Source organism: Furipterus horrens, unplaced genomic scaffold (genome assembly GCF_987537825.1).
Source record: "Furipterus horrens unplaced genomic scaffold, mFurHor1.1.pri manual_scaffold_6, whole genome shotgun sequence".
Classification (NCBI taxonomy): domain Eukaryota; kingdom Metazoa; phylum Chordata; class Mammalia; order Chiroptera; family Furipteridae; genus Furipterus; species Furipterus horrens.
In genome coordinates, this window is record NW_028327176.1 from 49,368,578 (window position 1) to 49,390,540 (window position 21,963).

The window sequence follows — 21,963 nt, forward strand, 5'->3', positions numbered from 1 at the left end:
GGAGGCCGGGCAGCGGCGGCCTCCACGCTCCTTTTGTGGGTCATCTTGTTGTGGTTCCAGGATGCTGATCAACACGGAGAGCAATATTCTCCTGTTCCAGTTTGAGAATATAAAGTGGCAGTACTCCCAGGAATAGGCCAAACAGAAGAAGAAGGACAGAGAGGAAGACAGGGATGAAAGCAGCCTCACAGAAGTCCTCTCCAAGGCTAGCACTCAGGTGTACAGCCTGAGGGGCTCCACATCAAGCAAACAGATGGTGGCCCAGGAGTCCCTGTTTAGTAAACCTCACAGGCACCGCATTCTGCTGAAGGCAGCCAGGTTCCTGAGAGGTAAGAACACGGACTCCCGGGTCCTCTCCGCGGTACCCAGTGGAGCAGGTGACAGGCTGCCAGGACTAGTTTCTGTGTGGGATGTTTTGGCCAGTGGCTTCTTAATGGTAAATTCCCTACCTGCAAGGAAGGGGGGAGCAATTCTCTTTGATTTGCCAGCTCAAGGGAACCCCCTGATTTTCCAGGCCTAATTTTTCAGGCTTATTAGAATGTTTGTACAGTAGCTAACATTAGCTCTTAATACTTGCCATTAAAACAAAAAACAACCAACCAACATCTTCTCCCCATGCCCCCAAGCCAAACATATAGTACATAATTGTTTCTTAGGACAAACAAGATATTATTATACTGCAGAAAAATGATCAACGCAGAATGTGTTATCTCTAGACTCCTGATTGATAACATGCATATCTGGAAAATATTAGTTATATAGCAAGTGTGTGTGTAGGTGTGGGTCAGAGTGGCATGGCTCATGCCATTTATAAGACACACAAAGAATAAATTACGTAGGGGCTGGAGGAGAGATTCCTTTCCCTTACCTGCCCTGTATTTGGCTTGTGAAATTGCGTCCAGAGATCAAGAGATTGCCTCCCAGCATATTACCTGCAAATGGTCAACTAGAAGAGACTTTGGGGAGTTAGATAATGCTCAGAGCTTAATAATCAGTAGGAAAAGTGGGTGGGAGGAAAGTCAAGAGGTGATCTAATACTAGTTTCATATGACAAGCAATAAGATGTTGGTTTGGGTGAAAACCAGCCCAATTATCAGCTATTTACACCTACTTGGATTAAGTAAAGCTATTATTGTTTCCTCCTCAATCTTTAGCAATGTCCATGGAGCCAACATCACACCAAAGAGGTGGCAGGAAGAGAGCAAGTCCTGTTTCTAAGGAAGCAAACGCCTCAGATGGGAGGCAGGAGAGTTTGGAAGCCAAGTTCCTCGCAGGAGATAAGATGGATGGTGATACTTTAGTCTGAATCTGTGGCAAGATCCATCCCTCTCTCTCCCCACCCCCCACCTCCTTTCTCTATTGCTCACCTTGCTCAGTCTAGTTTTTCAGCACATCGACACTTTGCTTGGCTTTGATAATTCTGAATGAATGGACAAAATGTCCAGTTTTTCCTAAGAGTGATTGGTTTTACTTCATTGTCGCTACTAAGTTGAGGCCGCAGAGTGAGCACCTTCCTAAGAGCCAAAGCTTCTAATTCTGGGCTCACAGCCTGACTCCCTTCCCTGCCAGGCAGCCTCCACACTTCTTGGACTGTGTGCCACCAGTCTGGTGAATGGGCCACAGAAGAAAGAAGAGGCAATTGAGGCTGATTTCAGAGGGCGTTTTAGGGGATTTCGTGAGGAAGGAGATCAATTTGGGGGCGGGTGCTATGTATGTGAGATACGGAGATCAGGGGGAGAGATGGGGAAGGAGCTTTGAAGAAGAGTTACTGGACATCACAAAGAGTATCACCCTGTGTGGTTTCTGAGAAACTTTGATAAAGATTTAAACTGCCTTTCAAATAGTTTTGGTTAATATAGTAGTTTTCTTTGACTCAAACTCCCCACAGAGACGACTTTCAAAGTGAGGATAAGACAATTACATTTTAGTGGGTACCTTTGTATATACCCCTGTGTTTGTGCACCCGTGTGGGTATTCCTGTAGTGTGAAGTCTTGGGGGTGGCACTGCTGAGCCAAAGGATAATTTCATTTAGAAACTGGAAAGATACTGCCATGGTTGTCCTTTAAAAATGATGTATGAATTTACCATCCCACCAAGGACGAGTGAGAGCTCCCACAGCACCCACGCCAACACTGGGTATTAGCCATCATTTTGTACTGTTTGTAATGATAGGTAAAAATGGTATTTGCATTTCTTTAAGGATGATCCCAAACTAAATGTCCATCAGCGGGCAATGACTAAGCAAATAATGAAAAATCCACATTATGCCATATTATACAAAAGCTAAAATTGTTATCACGAGGACCTACATGTATTGACTTGGAAGGAGATCCACAATATATTATACAAAAAAAAAAAAAAATAAAGAGACAAGTTAATGAACAAGGTCATCATAATTCCTTTTATAAAGGGAGAAAGAGCTGTGTGTTTTGTCACACATGTACACACACGTGTGGAATGGTTTTTTCTGGGATTGAAAGGTGTGGGGGAGAAGATTTTGATGTCTTAAGTTTATTGTGTTATATGTTTTAATAAAATATTACTTAATTCAAAAAGTATGAGTCTTGGAGAAATTTGAACTTTTATCCTATCCTAGTACATTCATACATAAACATTTTGGGATAAAACTATTTGGTCAAGGAAAATTGTATGCTTAACACACAGATGCATCTTATTTGTTAGTTATAGATTGGTAGACTTCGGGGTACAGACTTTCACTCTCTAGGTTTGACAAGACAAATGGCTTCTACTTTTCATGACTCAGTTATTCCCTTTATAAAATGGGAATAATGCTTTCAGTGTATCCGTGAAGTACTGCAGGGACTGAAAGGACAAAATGAGGTATAATAGATTCGATATAATAGATTTGCTCACCTGGGAAGACATCCTTTTAACTCAAGGCACCTTGGAGATCCTGACCATAATGTAGTGTGAAAGAATGAGTCCCTGGCCCTTGTCAGTAGCTTTTGGACCTGCTGATGTTGTTCAAACATTTTGGGAACTCCTGTTCTGGAACTGCCTTTTGGTCCTGCTGTGATATTTAACATTTCCCACGGATGACATATTTTTAAGGCAGTTTTGATTTTGGAAAATGTCCAGAGATCATTTGGAATCAAATTTGATTAATGTGATGGAAATCAAATTTTGTGATTCACTTTTTCTTTAAAAACAGATGTTACTATACATTTACAAGGCCTGTTTTGTGTGAATCATAAAAGAGGTATGAAGTTTCAAAAATGTAGAGCATTGGGATCATATATGTTCCCTCCAAAATATGCATATCTAGAGGTTAATACACACTTGCACACTAGTGTATTTGTAAGAGACTGGCTGTATTGAATATGTTGTAATTGCTGGTATCATAGAGGATTTTGCCCACATAATGGTATATCCATTAGGCAACAAAGATCTCAGTTTGCCACAGCAGTTAGAATTGATTTAATTGTCATGCATAAGTACTTAATGTTTTGATAGAACACTGATTTGTTTTCTTATTTTTTGAAGAACCAGACAATGTGGAAAAAGTACCAAAACAAGAACAACTGCAAACTCCCAGAGACCTGACCAGTCACTCAAAGAGAAAGTCCCGGCAAATCACTATGTTGCCAGACCGGTTCCTCCTGACCGTTAGTTCCCTGCAGCAAGCCCATCATTCAGGGAAGTTTGCCTATCCCCATAGGCCCCAGACCCAAGTCACTGATGCCTGGATACCTTCAATTTCACACCCAAGGAAGGTCCTTAGTTTCAAAGGAAAAGCAATCCAACATGCAGTTGATAGGTTGAGAGCCAGCAACCCTCCCATAGATATGAAACAAACCAGTACTCCCCTTGAAGTCCAGAAACTGCAGCCTAACTTGAAGAAGTCTTTGCACAGTCCCCGAGTCCAGTCCAGCATACCCCCGCCCATGATTATACACGCCAGGCTCTCTGGCAGCTTAAAGGGTGAAGACCGAGCAACCAGTTCAATTGACAGGACAGTGCGCAGTGTCAGCCCCTTAACCAGCATGCAGGTCATGAAGCCACACCACATGCTGGCTCCCCCACTAGGCCCGACAACCCAGTCTGCCAAGAACGGACGGCCTCGCTTCTACACGGCCCTCGATCCCTTTAGAATGAACACGGAATTCATGTTGTTGACTGTGCGGGAGGAAAAAGAGTACGAGGAAGCCAAGATGAAAGAATATCAGGCCAGAGAACCCACTGGAGCAGTTAATCCAGAAAAAGCCAGCAAAGCTGCTTGGATCAGGAAGATCAAAGGCCTGCCTATAGATAATTTCATGAAGCAAGGGAAAACAGCAGCCCCTGAACTTGGTCCAAATGTATTTATCTGAATCACACTTGGGAAATCACATTGTCTTACAATAAAAAGGAAACTAACTGGATGTTGGTGTTTGGCTTCTTGTTCTCTCTCTCTCTCTCTCTCTCTCTCTCTCTCTCTATCTCTCTCTCTCTCTCTCTCTCTCTCTCTCTCTCTCTCTCTCTCGTTCTCGGGCGCCCCGCCCCGCCCCCACGCTCGCCCCGCCCCGCCCCCACGCTCGCCCCGCCCCGTTACGTTCCTCCCTGGAGGCGCCTAGAAGCGGAAGTGGGAACCGGATGCACCTGTACTTGGCTACCCCTGGCCTGACGTGACTCCTGGAAGTGGTGCTGGCGCGGGGCCACGATGTTGCCGCAGGTGAGTTGCGGCGATGCGTTCTGAGGGCTGCGATCCCTGGGGCTCGGCCTGGAAGGTGGGTGGGGCGCCAGCGGGGCATCCCGGGGCCGTCGTGTCTGCGTCCCGGCTTGCTGCCGTAGTGGGGGGAGGAGCGCGGTGGGCGGAGGGCCGCGGGCCTTTGTCCGGGGACGCGGCTGGGCGCCCCGGAGCCTCTAGTGGACGGTGGCCCAGGTGGCCCAGGGGGCCCAGGGGCCAGAGACGTCGGTGTGGAAAAGTGCATTGTGGACGAGCGCGGAGCGCTGGGTCACCCCGGTGCCGGCCTGCTGAGACGCTGTCGTGGGAGGTGGCGGTGGTCTTCTCAGCTGTCCTTGGGGAGCGGCCTGACCCGTAGGTGCGCGCTGCGATCCTGCAGTAACGGGAGGCGCCGCACGTTTCCAGTCCACAGCTTTACAACCAGAGACTAGGAGGAATAAGTAGATAATCTCTTCCTATTACAAAAAGATTACTATAAAGTGCTCTTTCGCTTATTTGATCATAGGTGATTTTTCCCCATCGGAGGGATTTTCGTGGCCCAGGCAGTGTTCCAGGCCCGGCCACACTGAAGCTGCTGTAGCTGAGGTCACCGATGACCTGGGAGAAACGCAGCGGCCACTTTCTGCCTTCACCCTGTGACCTCTGCTTTCCTCGCCTTGTCACCTCCTCTGGCGCTGACCCGCCTGCGTGTCTCTTGTGAGGATCATTGTAATTACGTCATTGGGGCCACCTGGATGGCCCCCATCTCAATATCATGAATCACTTCTGCAAAATTCGTTTTGTCAAGAAAATGTACATATTCATAACGCCCAGGGATTAGAACTTGGACTTCTCTGGTGGAGGAAGAGGAAGCATGATGCAGGGGGATGGCGGGAGCAAGGTCACAGAGGTGGGCAGTGGCCCTGTTGGGACAGGAGAGTTTTTTCCGCCAAAGCGCTGTGGGTTTTAATAGGGGGATGATATGACCGAGTGTGGAAAGGTCTCATGGAGATTGGACTCTGGATCGGGAGTGTCACACAGTAGATACCAGTCTTGGCTGTATGTCGCCATCATCTGGAGGGCTTTGAAAAATCCTTATGCCTTGACCACTGCCCAGACCAATGACACCTGAACCTCAGGGTAGGACCCAGGTGTCGGGTTTGTTCTGGTTATTTATTTATTTATTTATTTATTTATTTATTTATTTATTTATTTATTTTTAAAGCACCCCACGTCATTCCAGCCTGCAGCCAAGGTTGAGAAGCACTGTCTCGTGGATCTGAATTCATCTTACCTTTCTAGCTCTAGTTCCTACTTCCCTTCTTCCCCTTTTCACTTGCTCTGTGGGTTCCTTGGCCTTTCCCTGTACATGCGTGTGTATTCTCACTCGTGTACCTTTGAAAATGCACCCTGTCGAGGGGCTTCAATGAGCAGGAGGCCTGCTGTTCTGTCAAGGCCCAGCTGATAAACTCCTTCTGGAAGCTTCTCCACGTGGGGGTTTTGCCAGATGACTGGGATGGGGCTGAAGGAACTGCACAGACCCTCTTCCTAGTTGTGAATTGCAGATGGCTAGACCAGGTCTCCGTCTTGCCTTCCATCCTGACGTGCATGTTGTCTTGCATGCAGTTGGCACGCACATAGTGAATCCATTGTGCTTCATGGATATTTTATTTTCTTATTAGGACAGTAATGATGACAGTGAAGATGTTGCACTCTTTGATGCAGAAGAGGAAACAGCTAATAGGCCCAGAAAATCCAAAATCAGGTATGAAGATAACATTTAAGAGTTGTGTTATTGTCCAGAGCTGCTCTGTCTGCAGACTGGTGCAGCTGATGGGGTTCAAGGCAGGTGGTTGTGATGTACTTGCGGATATTGTACATCACTGGTATGATCTTTAGTCTGGTCAAAAATGGTGTTTTGTATTTCCTTTGGGAATAACTGGCATGTGGAATTTTATACAACACTGAGTTTTCCAAATCTGCAAATACAATTAAGTGAACACTGGTGCGTTAATTCTAGCTCTGGTTTACTAAGAATGCACCATTTCTTTAGATGGTTTCTGTAGATGCATCATGGCATTTTGATTTATTGTGCAAATTTCAAAATTTTATCTTTTGTATAAACTACCATGAAAATATCAAGGCAAACATTTTTATTCCAAATTTAGTTCTTTCTGAAAGAAATGCACTTAATGACATCAAATTCTACCTAAATCGTGAAAACGTTATGCTGAGAGATGCCAGTCACCAAAGATCACATATTATACAAGTTCATGTATGTGAAATGTCCAGAATAGGCAAATCTATAGAGACAAAAGGCACATTAACAGTTGCCCAGGGCTGAAGAAGGGATGGTGTTGGGGTAGATGGGGAACATTTTCCTTCGGGGTAATGAAACAGTTCTAAAGTTGATTGTGGTGATGGTTGTACAGTCTGTGAATACACAGGAAACCATTGGATTATGTACTTGAAGTGGGTGAATTGAATGTCGTGTGCCTTATATCTCAATATCTCTGTAAAAAAAACCAAAACCAAAACAGCTCTTCCTGATGGGTACTTTGTCTTCATGCCTGAAGTGATTTCTGAGGGCCTTTGTCATGATTTTTGGACATAATGAAAGTAGGATACAATCCTAAGAATATGGTTTCTGTTATTTCTCCAAGCTTGGTAAAGTTTCTTCTTACATATTTTGTAAAAGTTTATGTTCAATGACGTGTTAAAGTCATGTTTACATAGTGTATTTGCTGTGACGGCAGGGCTTGGTCAAATAATGGGACTTTGGAAAAAAAGGAGAGGTCTGTGGTTTCTTCTTCTCCAAGTCATCTCTTTTATTTTGACCAAACTGCGTGGTTATGCTATGGCTCAAGCATTTTTCATCTATATCCGCAGTACCTGTCTGAAATGTAATTGCATTTCTTTTTTTATGTTTTGGTTTTCAGACATCCAGTGGCATCATTTTTTCATTTATTCTTCCGAGTCAGTGCAATTGTAGTCTATCTTCTCTGTGAATTGTTCAGCAGCAGCTTTATTGCCTGTATGGTGACGATTATCTTGTTGTTGTCATGTGACTTTTGGGCAGTCAAGGTAGGTTTCATTATTTTTATTTGAAACCATTTAATATGATGAGATAGAATGGTATATGAACAGTAAAAAAGAAAATGAAACTTAGCATTTGGATTTGCATTAAACTATCTTTTTGTTAAAGGGCCAGGTGTATCAGATCACATGTAGGTTATTCTACTCACTTGCCTGTGCCTTATGCCAGCCTACATCAGCTTTAAAATTATACAAATAAATGTGACTAGAAGCTGCAGACCCTACATACTGTTTCTAATCCAGGTCACCAGTTTTGCTTCAGGGTCACCTCCAGCTGTCCCATGTATGATTTCCCGGAAGACCCCAGGATAGTTTGTTCACAAATACTTTAGGAGTACCCATCCTTTGTGAAGGCTCTAGGGCAGTACTTCTCAACCAGGGCCAGTTTTGCGCCCCAGGCACATATGTCACTGTATGAAGACTTTCTGGTTATCACAACCGAGGTGGGGAAAGTGTGCTATTTGAAACAGCTAGTGGGTAGAGGCCAGAGATGCTTCTGAACATCTTAGCTGCACAGATTGGATAGTTCCCACAACAAAGAATTATCTAGCCCAAAATGTCAGTAGTGCTAAAGTTGAGAAATCTTGTTGTAGAGGCTAGAGAGGAGCATTAAGAAACGGTTTCAAACTCAGAGGCAATGGTAGAGGGATGGACAGATGGATAAGTACATAGATAGATGGATATGTGATATAGTAACTTTTAAAATATTAACTGAAGACCCTGTGTGTTCACTGTAAAACTAGACTTGTCTGTGTCTTTGGAAATTTTCATAGCAAAATGGTAGGGGAAGAATCAAAGGAGAAAAAAAGCAAAAGCTAATTTTGTAATTTCAGAGAGATGTATATCGATTCAAGGGCCTGTAAGATGTTACAAGTCTGGTCACACCCACCAACCCAGCCGTTTTAGACCTTTTGATTCTTACAGGTATCAGAGGTGACTGGCCTGCTGGTCGCCAGTTTCCATAGGCCACAAGATGCTGAGAAGGAAGATTGCGCAAGTCTGTTTTCTTTAGGCTTTTCTTTGTACATTTCTTCTTTGGCTTGTTTTTGTTTGAATTTCTTCTGTTGCTTTATGCTCTGAAGTGTTTACTGTATCCTGGTCACAATTTTGTCTTTGAGGAATGTTCCTTTTTCTTTGCGTAATTTCTGTTTAGCACATAGAACATGGCCTTCACTCAGTTCTTTTTTGTGATTTCCAAATTCTTATAATTAATCCTTCTGGGTTTAGGGTTTTTAAAATGTGGCCAAAAAGTATGTTTTCTGACGAGTGCTTTTTTTTCTTTTTTTTAAATGAGGGCTTAAAAATGTCACCCTTTTATCTGTGGCAAAGACAACTATCCAAACCATTCCTATGTGAAGCGCAATTAAAAAGTCAAGATGGGGAAATTGTTAAGTGAACTTGAGGAAGGGGGTAGGCAGGGTTCCAAACCTAGTAAGGACATACCTGTGTCATAATTATTATGAATCTCTATATAATTGTCAAAAGAAGAGATAGAATCATTAAAAAGTAAAATAGTTTTAAAAAGAAAAAATTAAAATCTTTTAAAAAATTGAACTGTTAGAGCCTATATGGTGCTTTTGTTTTATTCCTTACTCTGACAGAGTAAAAAAGGTTTAATAATAGTTTTAAAAATACAATGGTAACTATTAGTAAAACTTAAAATAAATTGTGTATCTTCCATGACATTAGAGAAGGTAAGAGCAACTAAAACATAGCTTATAAAGGCATAATACAAGGTGACTGATGGAAGTGGTAGCAAATTAGTTATAATAGTAAATGTAATTTGATTAAACTCTCTTATTAAAGATGGGGTCAGAAATCAAAAGTCCAACCAAAAAGTTCTAACTAAAATCATGACATTAGAAAAAGTATAAAAGGCAAAGATAACATCAGACCACTTCAAACAAAAGTAAAGTTGGCATTAGAATATTATCATTAGACAAAATAGAAAAGGGAGCAAGACAGCATTCATTGGAACAAAAAAGTCATTTTATAAATCACAGTGAGGCTTATCCACAGAATGACATTACGTCAAACTGTCTAGTAAAAAACTTAGAAACATTAGAAGCAATGGAGGGAACATTGTGATGAGGTCTAAGAAGACACTGTCTCTGATCGAAGCAACAAAAAATAAGGAAGGTCTAAAGGATCTGAATGAAATAACAAGGTCAATTTAATAGCAGTATTTGGAACTTTTTATGTACAAGGATAATTTAATGACAGTTCAGTTTCTGTGCAACATTTGCAAAAATTAATTAGATGTCACTACAAAGAAAATTGAAATAAATTGCTCAGAGTAGCTACATTTTCTAGCCCAGTGCAACAAAACTAGAAATTAATTAAAAATGGTTGTGAATACTGGAATTTTAAAAAGCCAACCTGCGAAATACCTTGGCTTAAAAAGGAAACAAAAACCACAGATAATATCGATTATTATACCAAATGACATTTAAAAACTATAAATAATAGCTTATTGATACGTAATGACAGTGATCATCTGCACGCAATGTAGAATGTGTCTGAAGCTGAATTCAGAGGGAAAAAAATAGACTAAAGGCTTTTATTAAATAGAGGTCAAGAAGTTTTTTATAAATTAAATTTTGTTTTTAATTTTCAGCTGAGTATATGTTTATTGATTTTAGATAGGGAGGGAGGGAGAGAGACAGACATTGATCGGTTGCCTCCTGTACACGTCCTTACTGGGGATCGAACCCACAACCTAGGTATGTGCCCTGACAAGGTATGGAACCTGGTGTACGGGACAATACTCCAACCAACTGAGCCAAGCAGCCAGGGCAGGTCCAGAAGCTTTAAAACAAAAGCAGTAAGCTTGAGAGAAATTAGGAAAATAAACTCACATTGGTAAAAGTGGAAAGTAAAGAATTGGAAAATGGGAAAATGGAGGACGAAATAGTCTTAAGAGCCGTTATTTGAAAATGCCAATAAATAGACCTCTGGGGGGTCTCGTTCTTTGCCAGCTCTTCTCTTTTACTTAGCCCATAAATGTTAGCATTTCTACAAAGTTAATCAGTCTCGAAGGCTCCTCCTTTTGTTCTCTGTTCTTTTCCAAAGCACTGTCATCTGCGCCTCTGAGTTCAGCTGCTTATCTTAAAGCCAGGCTGACTCCCAGATCCGTATCTCCGGGTCAGGGTTGTCCTTGCTGCTCCACACCTGTCCGCCTGTCTTCTTGGTGTTTTCACTTGGCTTTCTGAGAGCACCTCAGATTCAACATGTGTGAAATATTCCTTGTCCTCTTCCAGCCCCCCAAATGCTGCTCTTCCACCACGTTCCCTTTCATAGGGCCTTGAATCAAGTTGTTTTTTTCACAAGAGAAAACCAAAAATATATGGATTGTTTTCTTTGTACCCCATGTCAAGTAATCACCAAGTCCCGTAAACCCATAGATTTGACTTTCTTCCTAAGGGCTTCTGTGCCTGCTTACGTACCTGTCATATTTCCATTTACACATTGCCTGAACTCAGGGATTCCTAATCTTTTTTGTGCCGTGGATTCCTCTTGTGCTATCAGTAGTGTTTTTAAATACATAAAATACATTAAGATTAAGTATCACTAAGTTATATTGAAATATGAAAACATTAAAAAGGCAAATTTCTAATTTAGTAGATGTACTTTATTCAGGCATTCAATAGCGGGATCTAGGAGCGGGTGTAATGACTTTGAAAGCAGTGATGAGCATAAACAGTATTTTGTGATATCTGCAACAAGTCCAGTACAATATGAAAAACTGTGTTTTTTATTGTGACAAAACCACAGGTACTGTTAATTCTGCTGTGGTTAACTGTCTACATTCGTAATTTAAAGGTAAACTAAATTTTAGCCAGAAGTTAGTGAAAATGAAGACACACTTTTCCCCATCCAAGTTCACAGAACCCCTGAATCTATTAGTGAACACCGCTGATTAAAAATTTCTTGCATTATTGATTCCTACTTGTCCTTTAAATTTCATTCCAAATGTCGATTCCTCGGAGACATTTTCTGATTCCTGACTAGATCGTATTTCCCTGTTAGACTACTAAGGCCCACGCTCCCCCCTCACAGTACTTAGCATGTTCGGTAATGCAGCACACTACTGTAGTAGACTGGTGGCTTATAAACTACAGGACTTTATTTCCCAAGTTCTGTGGGCTGGAAATCTAAGGTCAGGGTGCCAGCATGGTTACTTCTGGTGGGGACCCCCCTCCTGAGACCCTGGCCTCTGCTGTATCCTCACCTGGTGGAGAGCAGAGAGAGGGCGAAAGCTCTCTCTTGATTCTTACAAGGATGCTAATCCCATTTAGGAGGGCTCCTCTCTTATGACCTCATCTGATCCTAATTTTACATGGCGGTGGGTAGAGCTTCAACATATAAACTTTGGGGACACATAAACATTCAGTCCGTGACAACCATTTTTAGCGATATTCAGCTGTAAAATATATGTAGCTCCAGTCAGGATATATAGGAAAAATAGGTGAGAGTAGCTAAAGAGCAAGGGGTCTCGGAACACGGTAGGGAGCCGGAGAAAGGACAAGAGTTCATGAGGGAAAAGGGGCGGGTAATGTTTCTGGAGAGGCCTGCTCTGTCACCTCCACCCCTGCTGACCCTGCCATTGCCATTTTGTTTATTCTTTTGTCCAGGCCTGGTATGTCACAGTATAAAACTGAATGTTATGGCGGTAACGCTGATGCTGTTTTGTTTGTGAGAGGTTACACTAAGATATGACCTTATGGTAGATCTTCAGATAATGTTTTTAAAATTCATGTGTGTGTATTAATCTTTACCAGAATGTCACAGGTAGATTAATGGTTGGCCTGCGTTGGTGGAATCACATTGACGAAGATGGAAAAAGTCACTGGGTGTTTGAGTCCAGGAAGGTAAACTCCCCCCTCCCTGTTTTTTGAGTGTCATTCATTAAGTTAGGTATAGATTACATTTTAATATTTATAGATGAAGTATTTAAGATTAAAAGTACTACCCCAAACATTTGACATGCCAACACTAAACCAGACAGCCTTCTACAACTAATTACATTTTTCTGACTAGTTCAGACCAGAAACAATGTGTGTATAGGAAGAAGGCAGGAAAAAGAAATAGAAAGATTGCAGTCTGAATTGATCAGAGCAATCTGTTCTTGAAGTCGGACCTTCAGGGGCCCTAGGGGGCTCTGGTCTGTTTTGGTGGTTTGCTTATCTATGGTGAACATTGTTTTCCTGTGGCAATCGGTTTGGGTGGCAGAGGACAAAATTCTTGGAGACAGTTCCAATGAAATTGCTGACCTTCTGCTTAGAATGCCTTGACAGGTATTTCTCAGAAAGCAGCAGTGTGCTCAGTGAGCCTGCGTTCCTTTGTGTTATAAAATCTACTGAATAAACAACTTACTACCCTTAAATTCCTAAGATACTGTGGTCACTGTCCAGAATCCCTTAATTCCATTTTTTTTTTTTTTTTTTTTTTTTACTGGACCCTGACTTGACCTTTTAGGATGAGTAGAGACTTGATTTCCTTGATCCTTCCCTATGAATAAACAGTATAAATGTAAGAAGAATTGAATAGAAGCCTATCAAACCATCCTTAAACTGTCTGCTCTGCCCTGAAACTGCAAAATTCTTGATTTAAAACAAAGTATATTAAAACCAGTTCCTAAAATTACAGTAGTGGTAGATCTACTGTTTTTTGGGGTGTTGGAGGTGGAGGTGGGGGTTTGTGACTTAGGACTTGGGTTATCTGTGTTAATTTATTTGAATTTGAGGGTAAGATGTTTTTCATCAAAAATGTTAAACTTCTTACTAGTGAATATCACAAAATATTGATTATTAAATTCATGTTCTTCTACAGGTATCTTCTCAAGAGAATAAAACTGTTTCAGAGGCTGAATCGAGAATCTTCTGGTTAGGACTTATTGCCTGTCCAGTGCTTTGGGTGATATTTGCCTTCAGTGCTCTCTTCTCCTTCAGAGTGAAGTGGCTGGTGAGTATCAGGGCAGAACTAGTGAATAATCCATTAAGATGCCTAAGGGACGATCATAGTAAGCAGCCATGTAGATTAACACTAGGGACCTAAGTGGAATAGGCAGCTTGATCATGTATTTCCCACGATTGATTTACTAGGTCTACTTTTTAAATATTGGTGAGCAGAGTCCTGTTAAAGATCCCATTTCACCAATTCTGCAGGTGCCTAGCAGAATTTTAATTGAATCCCCTTATATAGAGATGACCATGTTTATCAGATTATTATCCTGTTGGATGAGGATGTTCAGTAAACTCCAAACAAGCATGTTTAGCTTAATTTGTAACTAACAGAGTAGTCTTCTTGAAAATACTGGTTGCTAACCTTTTCTGGCTATCTATTGCATATATAGTAAATCTCAAAACTTAGTGTCCTAAAACATCAGCAGTCATCGTAAAGGGCTTGTCTGGAAGCTCTGGCTGGGGATCCTTCATAGTTGCATTTGGCCAGCAGCTGTGGCTGGTGTGGCTGGGACCTGTAAGGTGTCTCCTCTGCATGAGTCCCGTGGCCGCCCGTGCGGCCTGGACATACGGCCTGGGCTTTCTCATAACCTGGTGGCCCCATGGCCGTTAGGCTGCTTACTGGAGGGTCAAGCTCCAATTAAGAGAATTCCAGCTCACAGTCTGAGTTACCCTTTACACCTGAATGAGTGTGCTCGGGTTACCATAACAACGTACTGCAGACTGGGCAGCTTAGGCAACACTTATTTCCTTACAGTTCTAGAGCCTGGAAGCCTGTCCAGAGCTTTGGGTGATATTTGCCTTCAGATGTAGGCAGGGTAGTTTCTTCTGAGGCCTCTTTCCTTGGCTTGTAGATGGTCATCTTCTCCCTTTGTCCTCACATGGTCTTCCCTTTGCACGTGTCTGTGTTCTCTTTTCCTCTGCGTATATGGCCATCAGTCATATTGGATTAGGGCCCGCACTGGTGACCTCATCTTATTTTAATTACCTCTTTAAAGACCCCATCTGTAAATATAATCACATTGGGGGTACTGGGGTAAGGAGTTCAACGTACGCACTTTTAGGGGACGTGATTCAGCCCATAATAACCACCTAGCCTCAGAAGTCACAGCATCACTTTGCCACCTATTCATATTCAAGAGAATGGGAATTCGGCTTTCCACCTTGATGGGGAGAGGGGTTAAAGAAGGTCCAGAAGAGCATGTGAAACAGGAGATACTGTTGCTACCATCTTTCAAAAACGTGATCTGTTACTTGCCCCAAACTGTGAGTCTTGTTCTTTTAATAGTTAACTTTGTCTCATTTAACTATTGATAGCAGATATATTTTGGCTTTACTTATGTTTTTTTTTCCCCCCATTTTTTATTATTTTCTTGTCCCCGTTTTGCTATATAGGTTCTCTTTTTCTTTGTGTGTACATACACATAAACACTTTCTTTTTTGCAGTTTGGAAGGTTTATTGTTTACTTTTAGTTTCTCTAGTATTTATCTGTATTATATGTTTCTATCATACCTTCTTTCATGAATTAGGAAATGTATTTAATAGCCATTGATTTCCTGCTATGGTATGGAGATGGTCAAGTTAACACTCAAGGGTTCTTGCACGTTTCCTCCCTGCTTCCACCTCTGTATTTTTGTTGATTATACAGTTGACCCTTGAACAACATGGGAGTTAAGGGTGCTGACCCCCCAATGCATTTGAAAATCTGTGTATAACTTTTGACTTCCAAAATCTTGATTACATAGTCTTATTTTAGTTACTTAACCTAGTACACTTAAAGCTGTTTATTTACTTAACAGGCTTTATTTAGAAAGGAAATGAAATACTCCCTTTCTGTCGCCTGAGTTTTGTTTGTTCCAGTGTTATTCTTGTTGTTAAGGTTTGGAACAATTACCTTTTGAATGACATTTCTGACTGGCTGTTCAGTCTTTGATCTACAGTATTTTTAAATACATTGATTCGATCTTTTTATTGCAGCTTTCCCTTTTACCTCCTGTATGGTTAGCTAAATTTCATTGTTGGGTGATTTTTTCCCAAAAATGTATAGGTGTTGTTTTCCTTTGGCTCTGTCATGTTTAAGAATGAGTCTATTGATTTTATTCTTGAATGACAACTTGGCTAGATGAATATTCTTGGGTCACAGGTTCTTGTCATTTAGGAGACATTACTTCATTATTTTCTTAGATTGAATTTTGCAGAGAAATCTGAGTCTTACTTAACCTCCATGTAAGTGAGTGAATCATTTTTTTCCCTAGACAAATAATTTTTAAATTATTCTTGAGGTTTTAAAATTGTACCAAAATGTCTTCATGTTTGTCATTCTATATTGGTTTTTCTGGAAGCTGTGTGCCTCTAATATGCAGGCACAGGTTCTGCTTTGAATCAGGAAAATTGTGTTCTGTCAAGTCTTTAAATTTATGTTCTATTTTTTGGTCTCTCTGATTCTGAGGTATTATCTCTGTTGGATCACTTTTATCTGTTCTTATCTACCATCTTTAATTGCTTCGACTTCTTGGTTTTCTTCTGTTTATTTACTTAGCAGATATTTTTAAGAGTCTTCTATATGCCAGACCTGTTCTTGGCACTGGAGATACTGTTAAGGGCTGGATAAATAAGGTGACTGCCCTGATAGAGCTTATGTTCTCAGTGGAGGATAATGTGAGCACACAGTAAATGAGAGAGCAAGGTGTCTAGAAAGATAATGATACAAGGTAAGAGTGGAGCGTGCAAGGGAGAGAATAGCGGGCTCCTTTGGGCTGGAGCTTTACTGTCCATCTGGGAAGGTCAGCCCAGTCTTTCTTATTTTTCTCCTTTATTTTTATTGTTGACACGGTTGCCGATGTCCCCATTTTCCTCCCTTTGCTCCCAGCCCCAGCTCCCCATTCCCTCTGTCCATCACCACACTGCTGTCTCTGTCCATGGGTCATGCATGTATATGTGTCTTTGGCTAATCTCTTCACCACTTTCATTCATCGAGTCTCTCTCCTCTCCCCTCCCCTCCAGTCTGTTCCATGTATCCATGCCTCTGTTTCTGTTTTGTCAGTTAATTTTGTTCATTAGATTCTACATATAAGTGAGACCATATTGTATTTGTCTTCTCTGACTGGCTTACTTAGCATAATAATCTCCAGATTCAACCATGCTACTGTAAAAGGGAAACTTTCCTTTTTTTATGGCTGTATAGTATTCTATTGTGTGAATGCACCACAACTTTTTTATCTGCTCATCTCCTGATGGGCACTTGGGCTGTTTCCAGATCTTGGTTATTGTAAATAATGCTGCTGTGAACATAGTGTATATATTCTTTCAAATTGGTATCTCTTCAATAAACGTTTAGAAAAATGGAACAAATACATGCAGAAAAAGGAAACTAGATCACCTACACCAGTAACAAGAGTAAACTCAAAATAGATAAAAGACATCAGTGTAAATCCTGAAACCATAAAAATCCTAGAAGAAAACAGACAGTAAAATCTCAGACAGCCATCAGAGCATTATTTTTGCTGATACATCTCCTGAAACGATGGAAATAAAGAAAAGAGAAACAGGTGGGGCTACCGCAAACTAAAAAGCCCAGTCTTTCTGTAGCAGTGGCTCCGCTTCCCTAAGACAGCCGGCAAAGGCCATGTGACAGTGGTTTGCGCTCACGTTAGGGCCACAGGGCGGGAGATGGCATCACCCAGGCTCTTCATGAGTTTCTTGCCACTGTGCTCTCTGAAGGGCACCGGCTGATGACTGGTGGTACTTCCGTGCTGCTTCTCCTCCTCCGTCCCTGCTCCCCCTCCCTGGAGGGGGGAGGGCATCACATGTCAAGCTGCTGGCATTTTCCTGCCTCTGTTGGGTTTTTATTGGTTGGAAGGGGCTTCTGCTCTCACATCTGTTTCTGCATTTTTTCTTCGGGTTTTCTGTATCCTCTGGCCTTTTGCCTCTAAGTTGTTAGGGGTGGTGGTTAGTAAATTTCTTTCTTAGAGCTTCTTGGACAGTTAGGGGCTATACAGAGCAACACCGAGCGGGCTCTCTCTGACAGCCAGCCCTTTTTGTATTTATTAGTACCAGCTTATTTGCCTTTAAAAAGCGCTTTTGCTATTTATATCTTAGCGGGAGGGAGATCTTGATATCTGGCTTTCTCTGGTTTACACCATTGTAAGCAAATAGTCTGCTTGTTTTAACTCCTAAATACAGTTTCAAATCAGCTGCCGCTGGACAGCGCCGATGCCTCGGCAGCACTCCTAGCCAGTCGTCTGCGAGCTTAGGAGCCGTGGCCTGTGGGTCACACGTACCCAGGGGTGTCCCAGTTTGAGAAGCATGGGAAGTCCAAGGAAACTTATTTAAAGAAAAACATAATTTTATGTTTATTTAGGTGACTAGCAACCTTACATAATTCTAACATGTTTATTTCTGTGAAACATAAATTTAAAACAGAAAGCATAACTATATACTTTCTTTACTAAAGCTTTGAACCTATTCCTTCATTAGAACTGACGTTCTCTCACTTGCTTAAAATCACCTGTCCAGCTTGTCCAGGCGAGTAAGTCTGGGTTGGAAAGGGACGTTCTCTTTAGGTGTCTTACTTTCTAAAGATGTAAACATTTCCCAGGTGTTCCTTTTACTAGCAGATAAATTGATGACTTGGTGTTTTCAAGAACGTGTTGGCACACTACGGCCTGCAGGCCAGATTCAGCGCCACACCGGTGTTTGTACATTTTTATCGGGACAGCCTTGCCTGCTTGTTTACACATGGTCTGTGGCTGCTTCGGGGCTGGAAGGGCAGGGTTGAGTGGTTGTAGCAGAGACCCTGTGGCCCACACAGCCTGGAGCGTTTATGGTCTGGCCCTTCCCAGGAAAATTTGCCAGCTCATTCTAGAATATTTAACTGTGCGATCCCCTCAGGTTGCCCTAATTAACGTCATTTCCTTTAACATTTAAGAGTAGGTTTGAGTTTTTATTCTCAGTCCTTTGTGATCTTACTGGGGTCATCTGTAGGACCCCTAATGTGGCCACCAGGAAACTGCCCCGCCGAGGCGCAGCTCCTCCTGGCGCTGCACCCCCTCCACCCCTCTGTCTCGCAGCCGCACACGTGCGCATCGCTGCCCAGAGGCACAGGCTTGCTCTCCTGGCGGCCAGCTGAGACACACAGGTTAGCAGAGAGCAGAGATTCATCTCCGCATGCTCTCAGTTTACTTAACTTGAGCTATTTCTTGGGCATTATTTTATAATTAATTCTTAAAGGAGTAATTAACAGTTGAGCCTCTTCTGAGTCTCATTTACTTTTCTTATATCTTTATACACAGACCCATGGAAAATGGAGAGAGAACAGTCCCCCCGCCCCTCTGCATTCCCAGGGGCTAGCACGGCGCCCTCATAAAGCATCCGTACTGACTAAGTGTCTGCTAGGCGGGCGATGTGGCCCCTTGTGCAGCGTGTATGTGGGACGGGCCTGTTCTGGCCGGTGAAGCGGTCTTATTGGAGCAACCCGCACTTTGTAGAGCTTCCTTTTCTTGTTCCCGTGACACTGCCTGGTCTCATTTATGGCATAGAGAAAGGTTAATTCTAGGCCAGTAATTGTTGATCGTTTTTCTCTTTCCCAGGCAGTGGTGACCATGGGCGTGGTACTACAAGGTGCCAACCTGTATGGCTACATCAGGTGCAAAGTGGGCAACAGAAAGAATCTGACCAGCATGGCTACATCTTATCTTGGAAAGCAGTTTTTAAGACAAGTAAGTGTTTTCTGGATGTGAGGATGAATTTGATGTAGTTGTTGACTAATGCGGTGATTTCTAACTCTTATAGAGTTTAATTTTTATGAAATACATAAAGTTTTTTAAGGCACATATTTATTTAAGTATGAGATGATAATGATAAAGTTATTTTAATTGCTTTTTTGGAGGCTTTTAGGACATTCCAGAAATGTATTGTCAGTGATCTGAAATTATTTTAAAACCAGAGAGATAAAGTGTCATTGATAATAACTTATTTTTTTTTAAAGTATCTTAAGTTCAGTTGCTTTCCATTAATTCTGGTGGCTCTAAAAGTTTGGAAGAATGCTGTTGTGTGGTTTTAGGGATTTTATAGGAAGCAGGAGTAGAAACAAATAAGACTGTAATTAAACTTTGTTTTTAAGCACTCAGATTTCTTTTTTAGAACACACAGGTTTTATTACAGTTCCCCAATATGACCATTTAAGTCAGGGTTTCCAGTGAGGTAAATAGTACATGTTCAGTCTCTTGAGAAAAGTGAGCAGGCCTTGGTCATCTTGTAGTCGGCTAGGCAAGTAGCGCTGGGCTGGGCAGCGGCGCTCACACCTGAATGTGTGTCAGAGTCACCCAGAGACTAGAACGGATTGTTGGGGCACACCTCCAAGGTTCCTCCTCCTTCAGTTGATCTAGGTGGGGGTCTCATAATTTCCTTATCCCCAGAGGTGCTGATGCTGCTCGTCCAAGGATTCTGTTTAGAAAATGAAATCCCTGAGAGATTAAGTTCCTACTCAAGAATATGCAGCTGATAAGTGTACAAAGCTAGGGCTGAATCCAGCTCTCCTCTCTTGAGATTCATTGTTCTTTTCATTCTTCTATACATTTTCTCTTGTATAAAAAAGTAGAGAAGGGGAATTTTCTTGTAGGGACATGATTCTCCTCCAGAGAGTTTTGGCACGGCCCCAGCATACCTCTGCTGTGGTTCACCTTCGGGTAATTGTCAAGTGTGTGCTTAAGAGGGCCTTTTCCTTGGGATTTCCAGTGTTTCTGAAGTCGGGTGGACTTTGAATGCAGGTGAAAGTGGAGGCTGAGCCTGAGATGACATGGGTGGGGTTAGCGGACTTAATGGCACCCAGTGATGCTCTGCTACAGTGAGGCTGGCTTGCTGACGTCTGAGTGGATCCGTGGATTTGCTTCTCCAACGTGTTTGTAATTTTTAACCTAATTGGACCATTGAATGTAAGTTAATGTAGTAGCTGGTTGTGCCTACAAGTACAGAATATTTTCCTAGAGCTTTGAAGTCTGGTACATTAAGTAAAATAGCTTTTTAAAATATTTTATTTTTTTATTAAGGAGTTCTTTCTCTTTTGCAGCATACTGAAGATGATCAGACTTCCTGAAGAGAGGAAGAGAAAGCCCATGTGTCCTGTTACATTGGGGACAACTGAAGAGATTCTCGACTCTGAACATTTTAGGACTCAGTATATATTTCAGAGACGGGTGTTGGGTTTGTTTTTCTTATTTTAAAATTTACTTTAAAAAAAAGGGAAAGTGGTTTCCATATTTAGTTTTTATTTCTAGCATTTGGGACCTGAAAACATGATGTTGCTCGAAACATTGTCAAAATTTGGTTCGTGGTGTACATATATGTATGCACAGTCACATAATATCCATATATCACACTTGATAAAAGTGTGTATGTTCATGCACATACGTAATGAAGACCTTTGCATTTTGATCCATAGCACGTAGAAGGATGTTCTTAACCTCATTTCAAGACTATGTGTTTGTATATTATTTCTGTAGATTATCTTCAGAAGAAAGTTTTGCTTCCATGGTAAGAGTGAGCACTTTGACTTATGTATAAGTTAGAAATAATTATTAGTTTTACAACTTAATATATATTCATGGTGAAATTTCTTATCTTAGGCATTCATGGCAGATAGAAACCAAATTTGGGTCAGTGGCGTGAAGTAGTTTGTAAAATTTTATTTATTTTTATTTGTAACAAGCATGTATTTAGATCTAATTAGTATAAATGAATTTTCACACTTTATGTGTAAGGGATACCTAGAGATCGCTGCTGTTCTCTTTATTTTTTGGAAAGGGTAGCCGGACTTTACTTGGAATTCCTGGAAGAGCTTCAGTGGTCGTTGGACTAATGAAATCTTCCTTTTACCACGAAAAGAGTATTATTCTTATGTCATAGTAAGAATAATCATTTAAATGCCTAAAAGATATTTTATTTTATGACTCTATTTTTTTTCTTGCTATAGTGGGGATATTGTAAATCATGCATTTGTATTAATGATATTTCTTAAAAAGCAATATATGTAACAGTTACAAACTGTTATAGACATCTGTAAATTCTCTTGTAGGTATTCTAAAACTGTTGGAGTCTTAACAGATTATTTTGTCAATTATTTATACATTGTTAAAAATTTATAAAGCTGTTTTATTTAATTGGGAGTGATAACTTTGAAGGTGCATAACTTTATATTTGTATAAAACTACTGTTTACTAAGCATTTTGGCATGTGTAATCTC

General features: G+C 41.3%; 2 protein-coding genes across 3 annotated transcripts in view; both read left to right on the forward strand.

Moving 5' to 3' along the window:
• LOC150006129 (F-box/WD repeat-containing protein 10-like) overlaps positions 1 to 4,383 on the forward strand; it is a 39,754-nt gene extending 35,371 nt beyond the window's left edge. The window contains 2 exon segments of the mRNA XM_090281437.1: positions 61 to 329; positions 3,512 to 4,383. Coding sequence (XP_090137563.1) covers positions 61 to 329; positions 3,512 to 4,332 — 1,090 coding nt within the window. The 3' untranslated portion in view covers positions 4,333 to 4,383.
• A 201-nt stretch (positions 4,384 to 4,584) lies between these two features.
• Positions 4,585 to 21,644, forward strand: LOC150006130 (Golgi apparatus membrane protein TVP23 homolog B). 2 transcript variants are annotated; one of them, XM_090281438.1, is made up of 7 exons: positions 4,596 to 4,673; positions 6,347 to 6,429; positions 7,604 to 7,748; positions 12,542 to 12,631; positions 13,593 to 13,724; positions 19,313 to 19,441; positions 20,791 to 21,644. In XM_090281438.1, the coding sequence occupies exons 1-7, from the start codon at positions 4,662 to 4,664 to the stop codon at positions 20,815 to 20,817; spliced, it is 618 nt and encodes a 205-aa protein (XP_090137564.1). In that variant the 5' UTR covers positions 4,596 to 4,661; the 3' UTR covers positions 20,818 to 21,644. The 2 variants fall into 2 exon arrangements, with proteins under 2 accessions (XP_090137565.1, XP_090137564.1); XM_090281439.1 differs by lacking the exons at positions 6,347 to 6,429; positions 7,604 to 7,748 and having other exon boundaries at positions 4,585 to 4,673.
• Positions 21,645 to 21,963: the final 319 nt, after the last annotated feature.

Coding starts and splice junctions, on each gene's coding strand:
- LOC150006130 (XM_090281438.1), top strand. Junction 6,430..7,603: donor CCCAGAAAATCCAAAATCAG/GTATGAAGATAA, acceptor TTTGGTTTTCAG/ACATCCAGTGGCATCATTTT. Junction 13,725..19,312: donor CCTTCAGAGTGAAGTGGCTG/GTGAGTATCAGG, acceptor TCTCTTTCCCAG/GCAGTGGTGACCATGGGCGT.